This window comes from Platalea leucorodia (assembly GCF_965183815.1).
Source record: "Platalea leucorodia genome assembly, chromosome: 5".
NCBI classification, from domain to species: Eukaryota; Metazoa; Chordata; class Aves; order Pelecaniformes; family Threskiornithidae; genus Platalea; species Platalea leucorodia.
Window position 1 is genome coordinate 70702885 of NC_138827.1, and position 25156 is coordinate 70728040.

The 25156-nt window shown below is 44.8% G+C and overlaps 1 protein-coding gene across 1 annotated transcript in view; it reads left to right on the plus strand.

Annotated features, from left to right (window-relative positions):
• The window catches only part of PLCL1 (phospholipase C like 1 (inactive)), a gene marked incomplete at its 5' end in the record, with an annotated part of 205829 nt that overhangs the window by 169493 nt on the left and 11180 nt on the right, over nt 1-25156 (plus strand). The window contains 2 exons of the mRNA XM_082314693.1: nt 8435-8510; nt 12381-12490. Of these exons, the coding sequence (XP_082170819.1) occupies nt 8435-8510; nt 12381-12490 (186 nt within the window). The remainder of the gene's footprint in view (nt 1-8434; nt 8511-12380; nt 12491-25156) is intronic.

Genomic DNA, 25156 nt, shown 5'->3' on the forward strand with positions numbered 1-25156 from the left:
TATTTCACATTCTTTAAAATATCTGCTTTGAAAATAATCTCTGATAAAAACAACCCTAATGTGTTGAATTTTTTCCTCATACTGGAAATTGTCAGCTGAACATACCTTCCCCCCCCCGCCCAAGGAAAGTATAAACTCTGCCCGTGTGTTTAATGGGGCATAGACAGCACTGACCGTCCAGGCAAATGGAGGTGCAAATGCTCGGAGACCTGCCACAACGATCTGGAAAACAATTAACTCTCTGTTCCCTCCTGCTCAGCCTTTGTCAGCAGGCCCGATAGACAAAGACCGGTTTGTGCAGTTTGTTTGTTTTCTCGTGGGCAATTAATTTTACCATTGTGTTCCGCATTAAATATTTTCTTTCAAGAGAGGCCTTATTAGAATAAAATTTAATATGCCTTGCTTAAGGAACCAGAATGATTTTTCAGGGCTCTATTTATTTTTTTTTTATGGTCACATTGCAGTGGTTTAGTGGAATTTGACTGTTGCCATGTCTCATGGAGGAAGAGGCTTCATTGGTGATACTCCGTTGTACGGGAGTTTCTGCAGAGGAGAGCAGGGAATGGGATTTGCTGAAAATAAGAAAATAAGGTGGACTGTTTACAATACATAAAAAACATTTTCAAAAAGTATGTCAGCTACCAGAAATACAGTTTAGAATGATTTATTTCAACTTAACAGCTTTGGTTGTTACCATACATTGAGTATGATGAATGGATTCCTGCAATGCTGTCATTGATTCCCACACCTGCATCCTAAGATAGCGTAGCATGTCACTTACAGAGCTGTTCTTCAGAGCTTTCTTTTCCCATGAAGGAGGACCGTCCCTCTCTCTCTCTCTACCTGTATGCTCCCCGTTGTTGGTGGACGGACATGGGAAGATGCTCGCTCAGGTGGGCGGCGCGTGCAGTGCGCCTTATAACCTGTCAAATTGATGCCAGTGTTCATTGATCACACCTAAAAAAAGGAGATACTCAATGTGAAGAGAAGGGATAGGGCCCAGCTGGACCTGACAGATGGTTGAATTATTCACTGCAAACAGTTATCCTGTGAAGTTAAGATTTTTTTTTTTGGTGGAGAATTGTTCGAAAACAGATTGTGGTTTCTCTGTCTGCACGGTATATTCATGTGCTGATGCAAGCATGCATGAACTCAGGGACGCTTGTGCACTTTGCTTTTCAGTTATTGGTTCAGCATTATTTTTCCTCCAAGATCAAATGATTGAATCATTTGCAAATCAAAAGCAATAAAAAAGTGATTATAAATGTTCTTGGTTTTACCCAATCTTCTGGCTCATGTACATACAGAGATTTTTCTAGAAAAATGAAAGAAGCTCCCCAAGTATCTCTACATGTTTTCGAATCATAAACTACAAAAAGTGTAAAAAAGGTTGAACAGAGAAGCGATTTTTTTTATATAAACTCATGTTGACATAAACGTTTTTCTCTGTATTCAAGCCTCTAGTGGAACTGATCTTGTTTAGGAGCAGACAGGCAAGGAAGGACAGCATGTCTGTAGGTGCTGTTGAGAGATGGCAAGTTAGTTAATGTCTTGGCCAACACAGAGAGGGACTGGGGATTTTTGAGAAGAGAAGTAATATCTGTGATGCTGCTGGGGAATAAGTCAGTGTATTTAATGGCAGTGTTTTTGTTGACACAGGTATTGGTCCCTGCACGCTAGCAGAAGTCTGCTGAGGTGTGTGTGGAGAGGAGCTGCTCTTTGTCTGCTGTTCTTTCAGATTCAGTCTTTTTGGGTTTCTTTGTCTTGATGCAGGCATGACAGCTCTTTATTCCCAAGGAGAAAGTCCGTTTTCCCAGTTTATGTCAATGCAGTGACTAAATAGATTTTTGTGAGCTTTTCCACTGAAATTCATATTTCAGCTGGGACAGAGTCATCCCCAAAGGAACATTTTTTCACAATTCTCTGAGCAGCTGAAGACAAGGGATGTTGCAGAGCAGAGCATCCGCTGCCAAGGAAGTGTCATAACGCACTGACGTCAAACACAGTCCAGTACATGGACATTGTCTTGAATTTGTATCTGTTTAAAGAGTTTTCCGTCCAAAATTGGACATAGACTGGGAAAGCAATTACCCTTTTTCTTTCTCCGCTTCTTATAATTCTGTCTTATTTACCCACCACTCTCTCAGTTTCTCTCTCTGATAGCCATGTTCCTTAGCGTCTTCTAAAACAGGGCCTGCAAATGGTCAGATCAGAACTTTTCTTACAGAATGAAGTTCCACTTGGGTGCTTTAGTTACTCTGTTTTAGCATAAGCATATTGAAAGCTGACCCCTTCCCCTGTTCCTCCACTGCTCCTTTTTTAGAGAGGACTGGTCTTCATGCACCAGATCACATCCTGCAACACTCTGACACTGTATTTCCCCAGAAATATTTGTAAGCAAAAACATGAAACCGGAATTTAAGGTTAATTTTATTCAGTTCCTTCTGCAGTTTGTGTCAATAAAGTATTTCAGAGGTTTCCAGCTGATGTAACCATCCCTGATAACTGTTCCTCTTATTGGGCTGTTGCAGGAAAAGGCTCAGATACAGGAACCTGGCTCGGAGCACACTGGGACAAGGCGGACTGGTGGCCAGCGTTCCTTCCCACATCCAGGCACCACGTGCACATCCTCCCTTTTTTACAAGGCTTGCTGGCGCACGATTGATTGCCTGACTGTTTCTTGTCCCAAATGTCTGCAAGAAATGCTCAGTGCTAAAAAGGGAATCCCGTTCAAATTTTCATGAGCTCAATTTGTGCTTCAGCTGTTTTTCCAAATTGGTTGTATTTTTGTAGCCTTTTTTATTTTTGTTTCGGGGTGGGGTGGATTTTTTTGTTCATTTGTTTGCCTTTTTATTTTTTTTTTTTAAGCAATAGAGGCATGATATGGTACTCCCAGGCAAAACTCTTCATTGTCAATGAAAGGCATAGGAGATTGGGACCATGGCCATGAGGAGACACCTGAGAGAGAGCTTCTTTTTAGTTTGATGTTCAGTCAGTTTCTGTTCTAAACTTTGGAATATTTATGAGAGGATTCTTTGAACTGTCCCTTTTGTATCATTTATCTTCCCAGCAGGAGCAGTGCTTTAATTTGCCACCAGGAGTTTTTCCTGTCTTTTTTGGTGAGAGTCTGCTGTGTTAATTTCCTCTCCCCTTTTCAGTTTCTAGAATAGTTTGTAATAAAAAGAAGAAATTGGTCTCTAGCACAGGGGTTCATTAAAGTAAAAAGAAATAACAGGTTTTGTTCAGTTTGTACTGATCCTATGATTAAACTGCCTTTAGTACAGACAAGAAATAAGCCTGTTCATTTTTTGTGAGTAACAATACAATGCCCTCAGTGTTAAGATGTTTTAAATTTCACTTAAAATTTATTTATCTTTGTAATTAACACTTAACAGAAGTGACAAAGTAAAGCATCATTCCTTCTGTGAAGCAATGGGATTTTAAATTTTATATTGTATGCTATGTTTAGACACTTAAGTGAGACACGTCAGTTAGTTATATTTTCAGCCCATGGTCTGTTCCACTTTCTGGGTCTCATATACCAAACGAGAGAGCTCCCGGGTTTGTGCCAGCTCTTGCTTCCCATGCTTTCCTGAGAAACCAGCATGATCCTAACAGGGTGCTTCAGGTGGATTGAGACGAATTGCATTTAGGCTTCTTGCTTTCAGCATTTTGTAAGAATATTTAAATTCAATGAGCTATTTTGCAGGAAAAACCCTAGCCTATGCCGAAGAGGCTTTGTATTCCTCATTCCCATTAGTTTATTAAACATGACATGTACTTCTGGGACTCATGCCATGTGCATCTTTTGTCAATCTGAACAACCCCTTATTCACTTCTTGTGTTGTGAGAGCATTTCTGGCGCTGCAGCCTCTCCAGGAGGGTTAGCACCTCCAGGACTCGCAAAAACCTTTGTGTCCCTGCTCCCATGGAAACGTGGCAGGGGTCCCCGATGGGAAGAGCAGGGCCGTCCTTTCTTCCCGCAGAGCTCTGCACCGCCACAGCTGCCGAGGGAGCGCAGAAGGGACCCCGTGCCCTCCCCATGGGTCTCAGCCCTCAGGACATGGAGCCCAGTACTGAAATTAGCAGGATCCCAAATGATGTCAAAGCTTGTCATAGTTTCTCCCATTCAGCATTCTTCCTTTCTCCTTACTCTAATAGGTACACACTGTTGGTCAGCAAGGTAGCTTTTTAAGTCCCTATTTGAGAATCAGGTTTCGTGTAGTTTTACTCCTATTTTTGTCTATTTTTCTCCCCTGTGGTTATGTTAAACACATCACTCAGTAAAGTTTATCATCATCTTTCTGACATGGGAAATGCAAGTTGTCCTGAGCAATCCTGCCAGCTTCAACAGCTGCTAAAAGTTTCCTCGCTGACTCCAAGTGGATCCAGATACCAGCATCCATTCTCTAAAGGTTGCTTCTTAGTATATGTTGCTTGGAGGTTAATCCCTTGAAGCTCAGTGTTCAGGAGTTAACACTCTGGTGGAGCATGAGTTTCCTAAGGGAGTAGGACGTCTCTCGCTTTTTGAGAGGTACTCACTGAAGCGAGTTGCCGTGTGGGAGCTGACCTTAAACAGCAGCCTGATGGGCTCCAGGCAGATGGCTGGGACTTACACAACTGCCCAAGAGCACTGCTCAGCGTGGGTCTGAGCAGAGTAAAGGTGCATGGAAATTCATGCTGCAAACATCAGAAAGCTTATTCTTCACATTTGAGACAGGTTGATGGATTTTGAAACGTTACTGGCAAAACTGGGTTGGAAAATCTCAGGCTATCATGTGATTCATGGGGTTACCTTCCCAGCAGAAAATCTCACAACCCTCCATGTTGTGTTTAGGGCTTCTGGTTCTTGTCTTGGCACCGCGAGAAGCAGGTGACCTCCCCAAGCAGGGTTTCGGATGTGATGCCAGCTGGAAAAGCAGGGGACTGTTCAGACTGGGAGACCATGGACCCATTTCAGAACTAGTGCCAGAAAAGAAAAAGGGTATCTAGATGCCATGACACAGGACTGTGAGCAGGAGCTGTTGAGGAGCACAGCCATGGTAGCAAAGTCTCCTGGGGGCTGACGGATGGGACCAAGCAGAGGTGTCTATGGCCAACATGCTGCATCCCTGGCCAGCATCCTCCACTGTGGCCGGGAACCCTGCCAAAACTGCTGCCTGCTGTCCTGCGTCCAGCGTGAAAGGATGTGTGGGGCGCCAGCTTCTAGCTGAGGCTCTCACCTGCTTTTCCCTGCATTGGATTGAATACTGATAAATTATTAACATTAATTCCACTAAACGGTTACGAGTAACTTAGCTTTTTTAGGTGACCTTTGCAATGTTTGCTTAGTAAATATCCCCCAAGGTGCTACTTTATGTGTAAGTGAAAATGTATGATAGGGCAAAATCTAAAAAAAAAAAAAAAAAAAAAAGTGGCGTTTCAGATTAGTTTGACTATTTTTTGAGGGTTGTATTGGTTCTGTTGCCAGGATTTGCACAGAGTCCTTTCAAGAGCATCTATTGTGATGTTCTTCAAAAAAAGAAAAAAAAAAAAAAGCCAAACCAAACCAAACAAACCCCACACCCTATGCTATAATTTTATTCGTGGATAGCAGTTGCTTGCCTGTTGTACTCTTATCTGTATGAACCAGTCTCAGGTTCTCCAAAGCGAACACCCAGGCTTCATCCTTGCACTAGCCCATTGCTATGATCTTCTACCGCAGCGTTAGGAAGCAGGATCTCGTGCCTGCTGAAACTGCACGCGCAGTTCTTGCTGGGAGCAGAGTCTGGCCTGACATGTAGAGATACCGGGTCCTGCACACTGTGTTATCACAGGTGGCGAAGACACCACAGGCTGGCCAAAATCATATATCATAGTTGATCATAATTGGCTCCGGGTGTATTATTTCTACCTAGTGCATTATTTCCTGGAGGAACCTGTGAGGGGGGATGCCAGGTGGTGCACTAAGGGCATCCCCCAACCCCAGTCACCGAGCTGAGGAACTCTGAATCCACTCTCAGGATTTGTCATGGGACAAAAGCTGATTATTTTTGTCAAGGTTACTGCTGAGCAGGAAGACAGGAACAGGTTAAATTCTGCTCTATGATCTGTTTTTAATTGTTTGTTCTTGCTGAGCTGAGAGCAGTGAGACTTTGATGTCGGCATCAAAGGCGCGGAGTGCTGCTCTACCTACTCTGCAGTAAGGGAAAATTGACATCCTATTGCCACTTTTCTCTTAAAAAATGAATGTAATACCTTCATGTTTGAGAATCCTAAAATAGGCATGCCAGAAACTCCTGGGAGTGCGTCCAGTAGTTGGAGGAAGATATGGTCAAACTTAGATTACCAAATTGCATGATTCTCAAGCTTGCTTTTTTTGTACGTGGTAGGATAATTCCCTGTGGCCATATATAGAGAGATATATATATATATATATATGTAAAAAACTCTCACGAGTCAAGTTCTACTTTAGAGATCTGAGCACAGGAGAGTCGGACGCTTTGAATATGCTGTCCCAGCTTAGATGCATTGACCTTGCTGGGCAAAACCTTGCTGCTGGGTAGGAAGTACAGGCACAGACCCACGGGGAGCCAAGCCCAGGGTGATGGGTGCGCGGGGCGCAGCAGCCGAGGAGATGCTGGCAGCGCCTGGCTGGACCAGGCAGTGCGGGCACTGGCTGACGGGCCCCGCGTCTGCATGTGCAAGAGATGCACGTTTGGCCTCCGGCTGCTTCTGTAGTGACTTGCAGGTTTTTTTGGGGATTCTCACTGTCTTTACTGCTCAGACCAACTTCACCACTTGTAGTTGGCGGCCGAACAGCTCCTTCAGCACAAAATGACAATGTGCTGTGGTGCAGAAAAGCCAGAGGGTGGGTAGAAATTGTCATTTCTTTCTAGATGGCAAGCAGAAATATCAAAGATGAAAAAATCAACATGATGCATGAACAAGCAAGTAATAAGAATGAAAGGCAAAGGATACTATTGAAAGTAATTTCAATCTCAGGCATATCCGCTGGGCACGTTCTCTTAAAAAACAATTCTGCACTCTGTAGATATATCAGGCTTTTTTCTCTCTGCCTGTGAAGCTGGTAATGGATTTTGGTTTTCTCATGTTCTTGTTTATATCAAAGCAAAGGCATAGGTATTTTTATTAAATGCAGCCTGTCTTAATAGATTTAATTGGAAATGAAGATGGCATGAGGAGCAAAACTTGGATCTGAATTTCTCCAGAATTTGGAAGTTCAAGTGTGACAAGTGGAAGCATCTCTCCTCCCCTGTATCTAATTAAAACAATAAGACATGCTAATTTACAAGTGTTAATTTAATACTGTTATACTGTCTTCCACTAAAATCATCGAAACCTACTGGTTGTGTTTTCATATTTAGTGTGTTTGAAAGTAGGAAGGCTTTTAGCAGTTGTAGCGTTTTGGCAAAGCTTTCAGATGGCGGCTTCTGTAATTTCAGGATGTAACATTGGGCAGTGTTCAGTTTGCTTCATTTCTAATTGGCACCGCTCTCACGCTGCTTGGATTTGACTGGGGTTTGTGGTGTAGGTCCCGGGAGAGTGAGATTATTCTCAGGCATAGTTTGTTATACAGTATGTTCTTGCCTTCTGTAACAGATGTATGTGCCACCTTTTGTAATTTCGCAGAATATAGCACGGGAACAATTTGCTTGTTTGCCTGGGCTTCTGAAGGATTTTGGAAGGTTTGTTACCATCAAAGGAGAATAGCGTTTGCAAGAAGGGAGGCTCAGGAAACTTGTCACGTAATGGACACTTCATCTGTTTGCTGTTAATGGGCTACTCTAGGAAGATGCATAAATATAGATATCTCTTGAAACTTGTGAGTAGGCCTGTTGAAACTGCCTGCCTCTTTTGGCTTTGTTTTTTGTTTTTTTTTCTTTTAAACTTCAACAGAAATGTAGAGGATAGGATAGGATTTAGATCTAAATTTCTCCAAAGAGAAACTCAAGAAATACTGTAGCTGTCTGAACTGCTGTAGTGCATAAAGTTCAGCACAGGACTAAGTAGCTCTTGAAATCAGCGCTATTCATGACTTGGTAACATTTCTGATAACCACTTATGTCAAGGGCTGTACTTATTTCTCCTTTTGTTTCCAGAAAAGTACTAATTATAGAAGGGGCTCAGTTTCACATAGAATTAATTTTGTTTGTGTGCTAACTCTGCTTTCTTCTGAAATCACTTGTGTTTCCTTCATGTTATTTGCAGTGGTGTCTCAGTGATGTAAAGCAGCTGTTCTTTAGCTTCTGGAGCAAAACATTTTCTGAGCTTGATACAGATCTGGGAGCCCTGATAGGAAGGAATGATCCAATCTTTATAGCCTTGCTTGCAGAGCAGAGCTCTTTTTAAGTTTGAACCTTTGTACTTTTCTGTGGACTAGATGTTGCAGGAAGCCCTAGTAATGCTGCTTTTTTCATTTATTTTCTGACAGATGATTCAAGAGAGCAGGGTTCTCATTGAGACGGCAGACATCACTCACGACAAGATTGTTCAGTGCCAGAAAGCAGGTAACCCTCCTTTATTGTGCAGTTCTAGATGGGAGATGGGAAACGATGTGCCATAATTTACTTACAGTTTGTGACTAATGCAGCATCTTTCACCTGGTATTTAAGTGAGAGCATCCTGGTCTTTCCATGGCAGACTCCACCCTCCTGAAGACTCATCCTTCAGTAGCAACACAGGCATGGGATCAGGGAAAAATTCTCAGCTTTCACCTTAAAAGCTATTTCTCCATCTGCTCTACAGCTCTGAAATGTCTGACAGCATTTAAATGAGTCAAATGAACTAGAAAGGCATTCAATTAAAAAGAGGGAATGAGAAGGCGTGCTGCCTTTACTGAGCTCCATTCTCTACCACAATCATTCCCTTAAAACACAGAGGAGGCAAGAGGTTTTGAAGCCCACAGGACCGAGCTCTGTTACCTACCTTTACTTACTTTTGCTCTTTAGGTTGGTTTTAGACCTTAGAAGCTTATGCCAATATAATTCCATTGTATCACGGTGAATCTCTCTGACTATGCATTATGTACCTCAGGTATATGGGCGCAAACCACTGTAAGCAGGCTTTAAGTAGATCATATGTTGCTGGGGTATGGTACTGGATGTCTTTATCTGAACTAGGGCTCCGTCTCATGTGCACCAGTAGATAGGGAAGAGGTGGTTCCAGAAGTGGCCACCTGCTCTGCCACAGGTTCACACTCCTTTTTCAGGATAGTAGAAATCGCCAAAGTGTCCTTGATTCACAGCTTACTCATGCAAACCCCTCTTCATCCCTTGTTCGGGATAGCAGGCTAGACTTGGAACTGGGACACGTCTCCTGTAGTTTCCACTGGTACACAAGAATAAGCCCTGTTGGAGAGATAAGAGTCCACATTTGGTGGCGGTAATCCTCTACAACTAAATCCATCAGCTTTCATATATCAGAAACCATGCTGAATAAATACATGCATATTTCCATTAGGGGTTTACACTGCAGAAATTAAATCTGTTTTCAGTTCATTTAGTTGTACAGCTGCAGCTTTCCTAACATGTAGTGAGACTTGAAGGTCAGTAATGCAAACACTTGCTACTGCATTTAATTTGTGTTCTTAGGCATAGTCTTCTGGGACCACAACAATCATAAATACTATTGTCTCTGATAGGCATTTTTGGATTTGGCAAGTGACGCAGGCTACAGCCATTTGCTTCTATTAAATGTAAATAATGAATGAAACTGATGTTTTGTAGTAAATCCTTTAATTCATCTTTTTAATTAGAGGAATTTTGGAAACTGTTTCAACAATAGCATTTAACTGATTTTTATGCGGTGCAAGAGCAGGGTGGACCCTAGTCCTTGCTCTTTGAAATTCAGAGCTCTGGAGCCATGCTGGCGCTGTGGTAGCAAAAGGAGGAGACGCAAGCGGCTATGTCTTGCTGGATTTCATGGGCCTCATCTTGTGTCATGGCTTGGCTTCTGTGTATCTGCATAAGCAGCATAAGTGTCCTCAGCCCAAAGCCTTCATCGGGTGCAGAGGGTTTAGGAATGGGACAGTGACAGGAAAATGCAGCATCGGTGGGTCTTTCTAGATGGTATAATTTAAGAGCAATACTTTGCACTAAATTATGCAGACCCTCAGCAGTGTCAGCCAGCTTTCTGCCCACCCTGCTCTGTGCACAGAGAGAACCTGCGACGCTTGCCTGGCACTGGTGTCTTGGTGAGCAGAGGGCTGGAGATGTGTGCAGAGCACACGATGCAGGACCATGCCACCACACTGATGTCCAGAGTTTCATGCAGTTCGTCTCTCACTCCTTCCCCCAGCAAAAAGATTAATTTCTCAAGTTTCTTCTCTTTGCTGCTGTATCTACTTGTATTTTCATTTGTTTTGCTTTGCTAGCCTTTAAATATCATTTCTGATTGAGAAGAAGGCTGGAGAGGTATGAAGCGCTCTTCTGAAGCCTCAGGATTTAGACAGCGGAAAGGAGTGTAAGAGGGAGGATTCCTCACCACGCTCAATTACCAATTACTTTGTTGCAAATGTTACCCAGGCAAATTGTTAAATAATATTTTGAGTGTGGCAAGATGAAGCACTCAAAATTAAGAGGTGTCAGAGGTACAATTGCCTGTGACATTGTCCTTCACCTCACCCCCGTCCTGCTCTCCTTGAACCATGTGTTCCCACCAGACCTCTGCTTCACATCATAGCCTGTTTTTGTCCAGGCTCCCTGTGCCGCAGGGTCCTGCCTGCTCCCCCAGACAGCTTCTCAGATGGCTGGTTTTGTTGGTTTTTTTCATGTGCAGTCTCAGCCCGATGCCCAGTGGTCAGCAGCAGCTTGGAGGACTGACGTGCTAAATGTTTTCGTTGGTGCTCCTGCCTGCAGCCTAACAAATGTTTGTGGCTCCCTCTCTCTGGGGCAGCACTGTCTCCAAGTTACAGGTGGGGAAGTGGGATCTGGAGGGACAAACAACTAAAAGGATGCTGCATAAAGGCAGGGCTGTCCACGTGGAGCTGAGCACCATTAGCCTTCATATTTTTTTGCAGGACAAAGCGAGTCATTTGAGGGTTTTCTTTCACTTAATGAAATGAAATGATTTGTAAGTCAGTTGGCATGAGGCATACCTGCAGGGGAATCTTACTTGAGGTGCAGTTATTTAGACTGTTTTCCAAAGGAAGTGCTGCAGGAGCTGTGTTACCCTTGACAGGCAAAACCTGTGAGAAGGTGAAGTTTTGGAAAATAAACAGTAGAGAAATCTTTCATTGTGTGGGGTTGAACTGCCTCAGTGCTTTCGAGCTCCTGGAGCTGGTGTGAGCAAGAAGAAACTTATTGTTAGTCTTCCAGGAGTGCTTCGGGCAAGCTACACCGAGTGCAAGCCAGCCTTGGCGTGTCGAAGGACTGACTCTTTCTGCAACTTGCTAAGGAGCCCTCTGCGTCTACTCCATGCAGGTGTTCTCTCAATGGGCATTTCTTTGCTTGCTTGAATTTGCAAGTGACATTTGCCTTAAAACATTAGGGGAGGGAGAGCTATGAAACAACTGGAGATGGAACTTGGTTTGTTCAGCCAGCTTCAGACATTTTGGAGTGATTTAGTGCCAATTTGGCCTTTGTGAGGTACAAATTAAGGGAACACAAGCAGCTCCCTCTCCATTTTGTCTCTTAATCCACACCAGACTCAGTGAAATGTTTGCATACACTGTACAAATCTTGTGGAATTGGTGGGCTAATTGGACTCGTTAAAGTTTTTAATCTGCTCCCAGATTTCCTGAATTCTTGTATCCAACAACAGATTTGCAGACATTTGCCACAGAAACTAGCAATGAACTGTAACAATTCCCAGGGCTGTGGTTGGAAGTCTCAGTTCTCCAGACTGCAGGAATAACAATTCTGTGATTAGCAGTATGTGTTTCTGACATAATTTATCATTGTGAAGTACAAGGTCTTTTCTGTATGACTGTGATTAAGATTAATGAGGAGCTGTGCATCTGAGTCTGTATTTGCTGTGCTGAACAGGTATCTTCCATGTCTGTCAGACTGCCTTCCAAGGTACAAAATCATCTATTCAAGGAGAGTGACAAGCGATTGCCTTTTGTCGCAATATTGCCAGCAATGCAGACTGCAAGCAGAAGCGCTGGAGGTGTGTTTGTGCGGGGACCAGGCGTGTGCCTGTGTGGGACCCCAGCGCTGGAAACGAGAGTTACGTATAAAGTGGAAGCACAACCGCAAGATTGCACATGACCCTTTTATTCTGGAAGATGCTCTCCAGGATGGGGTCATAACAGCGAAGGGGGAGAAGCACAGAAAGAGGTTGTAGGAAGTACCAGCCACGAGACTGAAAATGCTCACTGAACATTTTATGGGGGAGATCAATCATGCACTGGGTGATGTAGCAATCTGTGTTTTTAGGAATGGAATTCCATGAAGAGCTTCATAACCTCGGGACAAAAGAAGGTTTGAAAGGAAGAAAACTAAGCAAAGCCATCGAGAGTTTTGCGTGGAATATCACAGTGCTGAAGGTAAGCACAGAAAACACTACCTTGTGTCTCCTATTAACTCTGTAAGCAAACCTTTGCTCTTTTAGCTCATCTATTTGTGCTGTCTTACTAATACTGAAGTGACATTTTGTTTTAATGGAATGTATAAATTACCCCCAATTATTGAGATTTATTAAATATATCTAGTTACACCTCTGGTTTGGAAGCTGTGGAAAGGAATTTGTCTAAGCCTGAACAAAAGAGGAAAGATAACTTGTGCACCAGGGACCTGGTTTTGGTTGTCCGTTCTGCCCCACACACCCTGAATGTGACCTGTCTGGGGTCACCGTGTCTCAGATACTTGTTTTGTAAAATGAGGACTAGAGCATCTCTTTGGGAAGGGATGAGGCTGAAGGAAGTGTCATGAAAAAACACAAGGAATATTGTAGATCCTGCAGAAATGTCAGGGTTAGATTTCAAAAGCAGAGCATTAGCCAAACAGCTAAAAAAGGGAGGGATGAAAATCCCTCCATCCTGGCTGCTCTGTGAGCGCGTTACTCACCAGGCTTTAGCTACTGGTTTGGCACTGACCAGCCACAAATTGCCACAGCAGCTGGATGTCTGAGCCTGGCTGAAGTTACCCAGGGACAGTCAAAGATGGAAAGAGGGGAGGATCTGGTGCAGCCATAGCATACGGCAGGGAGAGGACCTCAGCCAAGCATTCAGGTTGTTAGCATTCAGCTCATGCCTTCTTTCACAGGCTCATTTCCCACCTTGCTCTGATAGATCGCACTTTGATTTCCCCTCACTCTCTCCCTGCTGCTCCCTCCCTCCGGCTCCCATTAAGCAGATTGCCCTGTCTGACAGCATCTCCCTGTGACCCACCCGACCCCCCCACCCAGCCCCCCCAGTGCCTTTCCCTTCACTGGCATCCTGGGGCGAGCCAGCTGATGACAGGGAATTTTTACAAAGTTCCTCATCAAATACACACCTAAATGTAACATGCAACAGCGGTAGCAGGAGTAGTAGGAGATGCATGCTTCAGCATCGTGGAGATGGAAAGAACACAAATATGTCCTGAGCAGGAGAGGGAAACAGGAGTTGGGAACGAAGAGGCTGAGGGGCAAAAATGGATGGGAGAGGCTGCTGGTAGTAGAGAAGGGTTAGAGAAGACCTGGGGGACACCTGTGGTTCCTTGAGTACCTTGATTCACCATGAGAGAGGGGGAAAGTGAGTAATGGAGTCAGCATTGGCTCAGTTAATAGGACCTCTGATGAAGAGAAAAGGCAACTAATTCAAACGTGATGGAAGGGACTGACCTTTTCCACACAGCATAATTGAGGCAAGTAGCTAAAGAGGACAAAAAAAACCCAACCCACTAGGCAGTTCTGAACATTAATCTGAATACCTTTAGCTGTGGTAGATAAAATAAATGCCTCGTGCTCAGAGTCATGCTAAATACAGTCAGGGTTACTCTAAACTCTTCCATTTTTAGATGTTTGTCAAATGAGAAGTTCGGACCTCTGAGGGTGACCTGTGATTAATGAAGGTACAAGTCAGGTATCAGAGAAACATTTCCCATGAAAAATAATTGCTGCCTAGTACATATTGTCAACATACTGAAAAGCATTTTAAACATCTAGTCAAGGTCAAGGAATAATTGACATGTTTCATTTCTAAGCCACAACTTCTTTTTTACCTTTCTCATATAGTAAAATATTAACAGAATTTGTGGCAATTACCCACGGGTAAAAATGCACATGAAACACCTTTTCATTCTGACTGATCTCCAACTCAGCAATGACATTAGGCAGCTGGGAATGTGGTTGTCAAACCCCAGGTGTCTGATATGAGACCATCAGTCATTGTTCTTCTTTTTAAACATTTTTTTTCCCCCTTAAAGAATACTGTATTTCAGTCACCCTGCCCATAACAAACCTATTTGCTGGTTACAGCTGCATCTCGTGTTTGGCACTGACTCTCCCCTCTGTGCTGGTGAGAGCTCCCCAGGAGGATTTGGTGAGGAGAGACCAACAACCCTGCCCCGCTCAATCCATCACTGTCCTCTGCATGTCTAGTGTCAGGGTGGTCGCTACAAATATATCTCACTAGATGTTGGTATGGTGAAGTAAGAAAAGAAAAAAATAGCCCATCACATCTCGCAAACGCATCAGCTGCTTTACGCTAGATGAGGTGAGTGAATGGCACAACACCAACAGGAGAAAGCTGCTTTGTGTGCTTGGAGTTGTTGGAGGCAATTACATCATGCGGCAGTAGTCAGTTTGCGTGAGGTGCCCATGAGCAATAGCAGGTATTATGTTGTGCTTGTGCCTGCCAAGTGATTAATAGTCTTTTCCTAGGCTAGTGAAGCAAAGGCGTATTTAATTAATGTATTTCTTTATAAAGACTCATTGCAATAGGTAAGCTTTGAATATAAGGAGGGGATGCAATAACAAATTGCTACTGGCAAAATCATTAAATAGTTACAGAGAGCAAGATTAAAGTATATTTTATAAAAATCATAACTGTTGGCATTCTTCATGTTTAAAAATGCCCTGAGGTACTTTTAAGAGGTACGTAATGAGAATGAATCAAAATAATGTCATTTTCTTCCTTAGTTTATATAAACTTTATTACATATTCGTAATACCCACTAGAAGGACAAACAGTTCGCCAGAACATAAAAATGTTAGTAAGAACAGGGACCTTATAAGTTGATGACAGTCAACTTTGACATATACGTATTTTTAAAATGTGACATCATCTTATTTAGTCCCATGTTGTGTAAAATACTGTCTGGCTCGCAGTCAGTAATATTGAGAGGCACAGTGTCAGTACAATAGACAGAAGAATCAAGTTCCTACAGCAACATTACGGGAACGGTTATGATCCCAAATTTAGTCTCACTTTCATTTTTATTTCCATGCACCACTGTCTCTGTGCCTCTGTTTTCCTTTCTGTGTTTAATTAAGTGCCAGTAAAATGCAAAGGTAGCAAAAGAAATTTTGTTTACCACCTCACAGGGACTGTGGTGCTAGGAACCATTTGTTTCATCCTAATGAGCATGCAAAACTGCTTGGCTTGGCCGACCCTCTCTTTGGCATCAAAAGTTCACAATTCATTTTCATGCGATATTTGCCCAGTTTTAAAATAGGTGACTATCCATTTCACGGAGTGAAGGGGTTCACATGGGTGTGTGGGCTCGTGCTTGTTTCTTCCCAGATGCTGGCGTTCCTCCCATCTTCCCCTGGCGAGGTCACCTCCTCCCTGGCACGTGCGGCTGCTTTTGCAGGCAGGCGTGAACTCCTCCTGCCTGTGCTTGGAGAGAGGGGGGCACTGGCCCTGCAAGGCAGAAGGTGATAAGCCTCGTTAGGGCAGTTCTGGCTTTGAGCTAACAAGCCCTCCTGGGAGCTGGGACATAACCACCGGCACTCAGTGCTGCCGTGGAGCACCAGGCTTTCAGGTCAGGTATGCTCACGTATGCAGCGGTGGTGTGCGTGCAGGGCCAGCTCGGGTCTGCTCCCAGCCCTCTCGGCTGCCGCCTCTCCTGGGGCCCTTCTGCCCGTTCCATCTGCCTCTCCCAAGGGATCTTGTACCAAGCGTTTTCCAGTAACTGAGGCGCTCTCAGCATCTGTCACGTGCAAACCACTGATTTAATGACTGCTTTATGAGTTTTTGAGAATGTTTGGGGTGGGGGGGAAGTTGTAGCCTGCAAAACTGCTCTCCTTGCTGAGGCAAAACTGTCACGGACTGCCAGGAGGTGTTTACTTGGGCAAAGAAGTTGGGATCCGCCTGAGTCCCAAGAGCCTGGCAAGTAAGCCAAGCAAAGTTTGAGTGTGTTGACTGTGGTTCAGATTTATTGCTCTCACGTGGACATGCTTTGTCTGGCTGGAGACATATTTTGCTGGGCTATCTGTGCTTTGGTGGATCAGCATATACAAAGTCTGGGAACAATACCACCAAATACTTGCCTGCATGTTGATGGTAAATATCTAGGTAGTTAATATACTAACATACTGACTTGTTTATAGACAAAACATGGGAAGACAAAGATAAAGTGGCATTTACTGTTTTGGTCTTCTACTGAAGGGGAAAACACCCAAATGTTTGAATCTAGTCTCTGCTCTCAAATGCATTCATGTGGTTTTTTTTTTAAATCTTTTTTGCTGCCCATGATAAGATTTTGCCTCTGCTGCCATAAATGTGTTCTCTCTTATTAGGATTCCAACTGTTAGTGCATGCTACAAGACATCAAGTGGTTAAATTTTCAGGGATCATTTCAGCACCCGTCCATGAGTGTATCTGCTAATTATCCTGCATTTAAATTAATGCTGATTAGATGTATAAAGAGAGAGGTTGCTGAATGCAGAAGGCATACAATTATTAAATTGCTAATGTGGTTCACTCTTTGGAGGAGAAATCCACAATTTTATGATGTAGTCGTGATCCATGTTAGCTCTGGTGTGAGTGGTTTTATGCAGCAAAACTGTGCACAAATAGCACTTTTGGAGGATCACGTCCACAAATGGCCTATTTCTTCATCACAGTCATTTGTGACAGTCAGCCTTCAGTTGCTTGGGAGACCTGCAGCATCCAGACCTCTCACTTGGGTAGCAGAGCCCCAAATGTGCACTTCAAGGCTCCTTGGAGAGATAAAAGCCAGATTTCTCAAAGATGTGCATACAGACAGCCATATACTTATCTGGTTTCACCTAAACTGAGCTGAATTTAGCATCGGTACAAGGTATCAGTTTTCTTAAGGAAGAAAAGCAACATATCAGAGTGTAATTGTTATTCTAAAGCACCTTATGCACAATGGTACCACACAGATTTGCTGCTGATCTTTGGAAGAACCGGGGCCATTCACAACCTTAATTTAAGGATTATTATAGTGCAGTATGGGAGTGTTTTTAATTGATACTCTACAGTACTGTACACTACCTTGTAAGTAAGATTTATTTGGGTCTTTTTACATCAGTCCTTTTTCCTGTAGTTAGGCAAGAACCATGGCTTCGCTCCTTGGCGTGCTACAGAGTGGACAAAAGAGCAGCGTGGCAGTATCTTGGGGACATTTCCTGTAATTAAGCACAATGGTAACAATATATTCTACCAGATGTCATATAATTGCTGCCAAAGGATTTGCACAACAATTTACACTATCTAGATCTACTATCTATCTAGATCTACTATCTACTATTACACTATCTAGACAGCACGGTAAATTCATGAGCCCCCGTAAGGCTACTGCATTCCATGTGCCATATATTTCTTTCCCCGTAGGTGTCATGTAGGCTTCCCCCTGCTCCCTGAAAAATTCCTCATATTTTATGTCCCTCCTTTTCCCAGCGTATCTCTGTGGACATAAGCACATCGGTGCTCAATTCGTGAAACTGCAAAAATAGATGAAATATAATCCATAGTGGCTTAGCAACAAATTTTTGTGATTTGCTGTCATCTTATGACAGTGATAGTACAGCAAGAGCAGTAGGCAGGAGTGGTTTGCGTGGTATGGAGACTTCACGCTTGTCCTTAAATGCAGGGCTTGTTGTATTGTTCTGTGTCTATTCGTCTCCAGATATCCCTAGCTAAATATGTTTTGAATGTGGTTACCCCAAAGGCCTCTTTCCAGAGAGGTTAAATGCCTTTCCTGCTGTCCACTCCCCATGTTGTTTGCATTTCCTTTGTTGATGCAGTTCACAGTGGTGTTTCTAACTTTTAAACCTCTCTAGACTGTGTGCCCTGGCTACTTTTGAAGGCTCTGCTGCCTTACTCCAAGACCAGCTCAGCTGCAGCTGAGATTGGCTGAGCCAATCAGTCTTTAATGAGATGACAGATTCTACAAACATATGAGGAAATGCAGAGCTGCTCTAATTTTTCACATAGTGACTAGATCAGGTTGGTCTCTTACACACGAGCTGAAGGACAAAAAAGAAAAAAATAACAAGAAACAGCTGGCTTTCTGAGAGAGTGCTCAAGAGAAGGGGAAAAGGTCCAGCAAGGTCAACATCCATTTATTGTTGTAAATACCAACCTGCTTAGCTTGAAGCAGTTTATTTCTAAGTAGAGGGAAAGGGGAAGAAGGAGATGGGTTTAGGTTGCTCCTTATTGAGCATGTGAAGAGTCTGGAGGAGCGGCATGGGAGCGCAACTTGTTCCTGGGCCCTTTGCGTGCTCTGAATGCGGTGGTGAGGGCGGTGGAGGCTCCCAGCTCCCGAGCTTCTTAGGAGGGCAAAGCCTGTGCTCCTGGCCCTCAGGCCGTGCCGCGGGGCTTGTCTGTCTGTGGGGAGGCGTTTCAAGATTTTTCTGGGATAGGGGGATTTAGAGTCCTTTAAATGATCGTGAGTTACAAGATACGGAGGTGAAAGTGTATGATTCGCATGCAAAGCTGTTTTGATCAGTGTATTTTGTAAACCAACAGAACCAAACCCCGTAACCATTAGGTAGGCAGATCCTTCTGGTACGTAGTAGCAGAGTGCTGTTCTCTGCTGATTTGGTTGGTAAATGCCTCCTCGAGCTCTCCCCCATGCTGCTCACAGCACTGGCTTGTGCCTTTCTTGCCCAAACCCAAAGGCAGGAACCAGAGCTCTTTAAAAGACACTTAGCCTCGGTGGGTTTTGTCAGTTGTATCTGGTGATGGAAACTTCTCAAGTTACTTCAACAGTGTGTATCAGGGTAAAATGAGTGTAATCCCAGTCTCTCAGCGGTACTAGTTAATCAACTGGAATATCCTGTTCTTCTTGGCCGTCAGCCATGCTGCCGAGCATTGCTCTGGGGAGGATGTAGTGAGCAGTCTCAAACAAGTACAGCATGGCCTCTCTGGGTACCTGGCTGCTCCCTGCAAGCTTTTGAAGCCCTGATGGTGTTTCTGACAAGATCTCTGTTTTCTTGGCCAAGGAAAATTTCAAGTCGTGAATTGGATTTAGAGCAAATTAAATATTCATGTGTGTTTGAAATATACATGAAGGCCACCGAGGCAATCTTAAATCTGCAAATACCGAATGCTGGCAACAGCAGGGACTAATGGGGGCAGGGAGAGCAACGACCACCAGGGTTCACAGCTCTTGCTGCTTCATAATACTGTGAGTTTCTGAGGAGGTGTGTTAGGGCATGGAGTCCCAGGATGCCTTGACAAAGAGGAGAGACTTTGTCCCGTATTAGTCAGTTATTCCTGGGTTTTTGTCCAATACTGGCACAGCAGGAGCGTTTCATTGACTGGCAAGAAGGGATTGTCCAGACATTTGGATCAGGCAGAGTTGGTGCTTAGCCATCCAGGCACAGGGATCCACATGCACCTGCGCTCGCCTGCCTGCAGCGCTGGTGCTTGTGATGAGCAGCGCTCACCTCCCCACCTCATGCAGCCCCTGCAGGATCAAGCCCAATTAATAGTTTCTGTTCATTCAGGGAGCATGCACCATTTTCTGACCTTTCTCCAGCCTTTAACAGTTATTTGGGTGCATAGAAAATAGGAGTGGAAGGGCCTGTGAGAGGCTGTGTAGTTCCTCCTGCTGCCCCAATGCAAGATCAAACTGAATATTTAGCTGCTGTGGCTCTAAGCCCTGCTCAAATACTTGGCATGGAAGGTGCTTGGGATGAGGCTGTGGTGTTCTCCATGGTGACACCCAGTGTCCAGGGGACCCAGGGACCCAGAGTCACTTAGCACTCTTGGGAGAGAGCCGATGGCCAGAGTCATCTGAGCAGAAATGTGGGTCTCTGCTGTTTTTCTCACTTCCTTCTTCCTCCTTCAGTGCCAGGGTTTGCTCCTGTAGGTGTTTTGCAACAGTGGGTTTAGGGACAAGACCCTCTTGGAATCAGTGTGGGACCCAAGTGTAGGACAGACCAAAAATGGAGGGTCACCAAAGTTCATCCAGAAAACAAGTGCTGTGAGCTGCCTTCTTTTGGTGTAAACCTTTTTTAAATTTTTTTTTTTTTGGACTGCAATCTAAAGTTCTGCATTTCAGATGTAAATATTATTCCTTCAGTTCCACTAGGATGGGTTTGTATGTGTGCAAACACACATGTATATATGTATATAAGAGGTGAGACAGGCCATCAAATATATAGGCAGAACAACAGTAACTTTGGGACAAAAAGAACAGATTAGGGAAATGAAAGATGGTATGAAAAACCTCGAGTGATATCTTGCTTAGCCCATTTTCCTTGTATTTGACTAAAATAAGCCAGAGATATATGGCAAGCAATCTTGTGATGTGCCTTTTATTTTGAGTGATGTGACAAATTGCCAAAAGCCATGGATCTGATGCTAAGCTGCTGGCTGTGCATGCAGGGCAAGGGGCATCGCATTGCAGCGATGGTGGCGGGAGACAGGGCCAGGAGGATGCGGGGTCGCTGTGCCTGGCGCCCCTTGTGCCAAGGCCACCTTGGCAGCACGGGCCTCGAGCCTGGCAGAGAGCTGGCACGTTGAGGTGCTATGTGTAGAAAACCAATTTTAGCATCGCTTCACAAATGGAGGCTTCTCAAGATGTTTAAATAGCGCTAGTCTGCCAAAATAGATGCGTATCTCTCTCCTTGTGTAGGCTAGCTGCTCAGCGAAGCCCCCCGCTTGCTTGGCTGTCCTGTCTCAGGTACACCCCTGTGCTTCACTGTCTGCTCCATCTTTCATGTCCTTTCTCCCCAGCCTCAACTCGTCCTTCCCTCTGCCTTGCCCCAGTTGTGCGTATCATCTAAATCACGCTAAAGTAGCGGGAGAACCACCATGTTCTTTGTCTTACCCACGCATCCGATTCTCCCCCATCCTTGATCTGGACTCAGTTTCTCATGACTCTAAAGCTGTCTCTACCTGCGATGCAGTTCTCATGACTTTATAGCTCCGTATTCGTGCTAACTTCACCCTGGGGCAGCTGTGTGGGATCTGGCTCTGCTGTGCTCCCGCTGGTGGGGCAGGCCCCCTCCCAGCTGGAGCCCCAGCTGCGCTGCTGTCATCTCTCTTCTCTACCAACCTGGCAGGGATTTTAGTACCTGGGTATGAAGGCCAGCTTCTCCCGAGGGTGTGGGTCATCCGGTCCAAAGACTGCACAACTGGAAAAGTAATTAATAACATTCAGGTAATGATGTGTGAATACAAAGAGAGTTTGTTCTCCGAATGCTGCTCCAAGCAGTAAAAAGATTATCACCTATGAGGAGGTTATAAGAAAAATCAGCAGGTAGGATTACAAGTTCCTTGAGGGAACTCATCTTTTGAGGAAAAGGAGCTACTTCTGCACGTATGTATGCCTGAGCAGAACTGAGCTGGAAAATGGGTAGTACTAACAGGGGGGAGGGAAAAATGACTGAATGGAATAGTATTTGTAGATGGTTCCCCACTGAAGGAGGATTGCTTGGGTGTAAATACCGGGTCAATGTCATCTCCCGTCCCTTGGAGGAGGAGACAGTGAAGGCAGGAACTGCAAGTGGCGTAGGAACTTCAGCAACTTCTGCCACCATCCCCTCCCCTGCAACGGTGATGTTTTCATCTGAGACACGGATATCAAAGACTGCCGTACGCGGTGGTGGAGTTAATTAACGCAGCCTGGAAGACATGGAAGTTGGGAATCTTGTTTGTGCCAATCTGACAACATGACCTCATTCAGAGGAATTAAAAGGGCTGTAATGAAAGTATAAGTTACAGCAGAAATTCACACATTTCTTGCTTTTATCTGTCAATGCCTGTACTAACAAAGAAAGAAAGAAATGAGCAGCTGCCTCTGTGAGGTGTTAAAGATTGCATTATAACCCAAGCCGAGCTGCCAGCCCTGCCACACGCAGCTCAAGCAGCGAGGCAATGTGCTGGAGGGGCAGGAGCCTTTCCTCCGTGTCCTTTGCCAGCCCGTGGGGTGGCACCGGGCTTGTGCCCCAGGCGGTGCTCCTGCCCCAACGCCTGGCACTAGTGAGGGGCTCGGAGAGACCTTTTCCTTCCCGGGTTGGCAGTGTCCCGTGGTGCCTTGCCTGGATACTTATTCATGACATTGAAGACCTCAGTGGTCTTTTCCTTTTCCTCCCTTACATTCACTGTTGATGTTGTTTCAGCGTGGTCAGTTAAGCAGCGTGGTATTTCTCATATGCCGAGACACACAAAACGGATTTTTTTCTTGGACTCAGGGGCTTAGAAAACTCCAGTTATCTCTTTACGCAACTTGGAGGATTCCTGATGTCCCTTAAATAATATATGAGAAGACAGATTCAGTTGCATGGTTATTTATTATTGAAAAGATGTTACATTTTTAAATAATTTCAGTTGTATTTTAATTTCCATTATTTAGCAAATTCACTTTACAACCTAGAACTTGCTTTTGCTGTGCTCATCTTGTCCCTCCCCAGCTAGCACACATTGCCGCTTCTGGCCCACGTAGAGATGACAGGGATGGTGCCTGCCGGGGTGTTTTGTCTTCCTCGTGTTTTAAACTGTCGAGTGCCGTTGTGAATCAGCGTCATATGTCCTGGTAAAGATCTGGTGGAGCTGTGATTGCTTCAGGGCTAACGAAATGTGGGTAGAGAAAACTCTCTTTGTTTTCCTCCAAACGTGGAGCTCGCGTGTGTCAGCTCAGCGCCCTGCCTGAGTCAGGGTAACCCACAGGCTCTGGGAGGATTTTTACCCGAAACAGTCATGTTCCTACACTGTTAAATTCCCCGGTTCATTTAGACATGGGTCTTCGTGCCATCGGGGAGCTTCTCCTTTCGGCAGCCTGTGTACGCATTGCTGTTGTATGAGGGAGCGCGTGTCTGAGCGAAGGGCTCCGTTTCTTGGTGGGCCACGGCAGGACAGAGCAAGAGGGAATTGCTGCCTGAAGCCTCCACCCACAGTCATTTTTTCTGAATTTGTGTAGGGCTGTTGAGTATCAGGGAGAGACCGGGGTACTGATTTGTACATGGCGGGAACGTTAAGAGAGGATCGCTTGTACATTGTTTTTTCTCCAACTGAATTGTGCCGTTCTCTGGGAGCTGTAAACTGGTGCTAGCCTGGAACAGTTACATTTGAATGTAAGCTTTGGTGCATGCCAAGAGGTTTAATGTGTTCTAAAAATTACCTTTGTGGTATATTTGGAGCTCATTACAGCTACTGTCAGTGGATCACATACAGTTTCCCAGTACTTATAAATGTTGATTGCCCCTTTTGTTATGTGAGTTACGTGCCAGCATCTACAAAACCCCACTCTCTGTGGGGGAACGGATGTCTAATTGAAGCTAATTCAGTTAGCAACTGGGGGAGCTCAGGAGGTGATGAAAGCTGTCGGTTGCTCCATTGAAACTTCTTCCTCTCCCACTGCTGAGATGGTGGTTGGGTTTTCCTTGGCACTGTCAGGGGCCTTGGTCAAATCCGGTAACGTACTTTATAACCGAGTGATACCTGGCCCTTGTGCTTTGCTGAAGCTGGGGGCTAGCATGTCTCTCTATAAATTTCAAGTTCTCCCCCTCTACCTCTCGAGCATAGATAGGAATCCTCTCTCAGGTGTCAGGATGTGCATAATACCATTGCTAGCCAGGACCTTTGATGACTTCTGCACTTGTCTGAGTACAGGAGTCAGGGGAGCTGAACTCTGAATCCAGCAGGCAGCGATTTGCTGGCATGACCTTCCCTGTTTCATTGTGCCAGTCCAGCTTCCATTACTGCCTCCTGACACTGAAAAGAGAAAATATTCATCCACACCGCTAACATACTCCAAGGGCTGTGGTTAAAGAAATGAAACGCTATTTAACTCAATGGCGGTATTGATTCATTTTTGTAGTCTGGAGCCACCAGCAGTAGAGGGCTGCGGAGTAAAGACTTCTGTGTTAACATACATGATTATTGGCAATATGGATCTGCAGGGAGGGCTTGGACAGTTAGTTGAAAGCCACAAACTGCATTAAGTGGAAGTGGTAGGTGCTCAGTGAGACCAGGCATTTTCTTCCCCACCAGCCCTGGTAGATCCTGTAAGCCCTAAATGTAGCAGGCGTTCCCAAAAGACTTGTGCGGGAGCTAGGGACGTCAGAGGCCCAAGTGCTTGCGGGTGGAAGTAGGCTTCACTCTATGAACAATGGCTCGGGAAACTGCGATCTTGTATGTTGTATCTTTGACAGCTACAATCTTCTTTTACCTGGGTCAGATGAAATCAAGTGCAAGGTGACGAACCCTGCAGGAGCTAAAGGACCCTTTCTTATGGGTCATTTCCCCAGGTACAGGTAGGAACCATTTGGGGAAAAAAGCTGAGACAACACCAGTGATTCTGTTCAGGAGCCTCTTAAACCTCTGGCTGGGGGAACGCGAGCAGAGAAGGTGGCTCAGCTCTGCTTTTACTGAACTCAATGGCCAGTCTCACCAGCAAACCTGGCTTTGACTCCAGGGGACCAGAATGGCAGGGCTGGTCCCTGGACAGGGAATGTCCTGGCCGATGGGGACAAGGTGGACCAGAGCATTTGCTTAGGCATCTTCTAAAAGCCTCTTCCCTCCTAGCGGTTAGACAACGTTTTGTGTTATTTTTTTCTTTCTTCACTTAACCTTTCATGTCATTTGGAGTTTTTGGTCTCGGCTTAAAGCTTTCTGCTTCAGCATCACGTTACTTGTGGTCTGTGCTGCTTGTGAACAGGTTAGAAACTGACTGCCCACAGCACCTTGTGTGAGGGGAGGAGAGCAGCCAAACCAGAGGGATGTCATGTCCCCTATGGGGGAGCAGGAACGGGGAGCTTGGGTGGCTTCTGCAGATTCCTGTGCCCCAGTCAGCTGGTGATGTTTGCC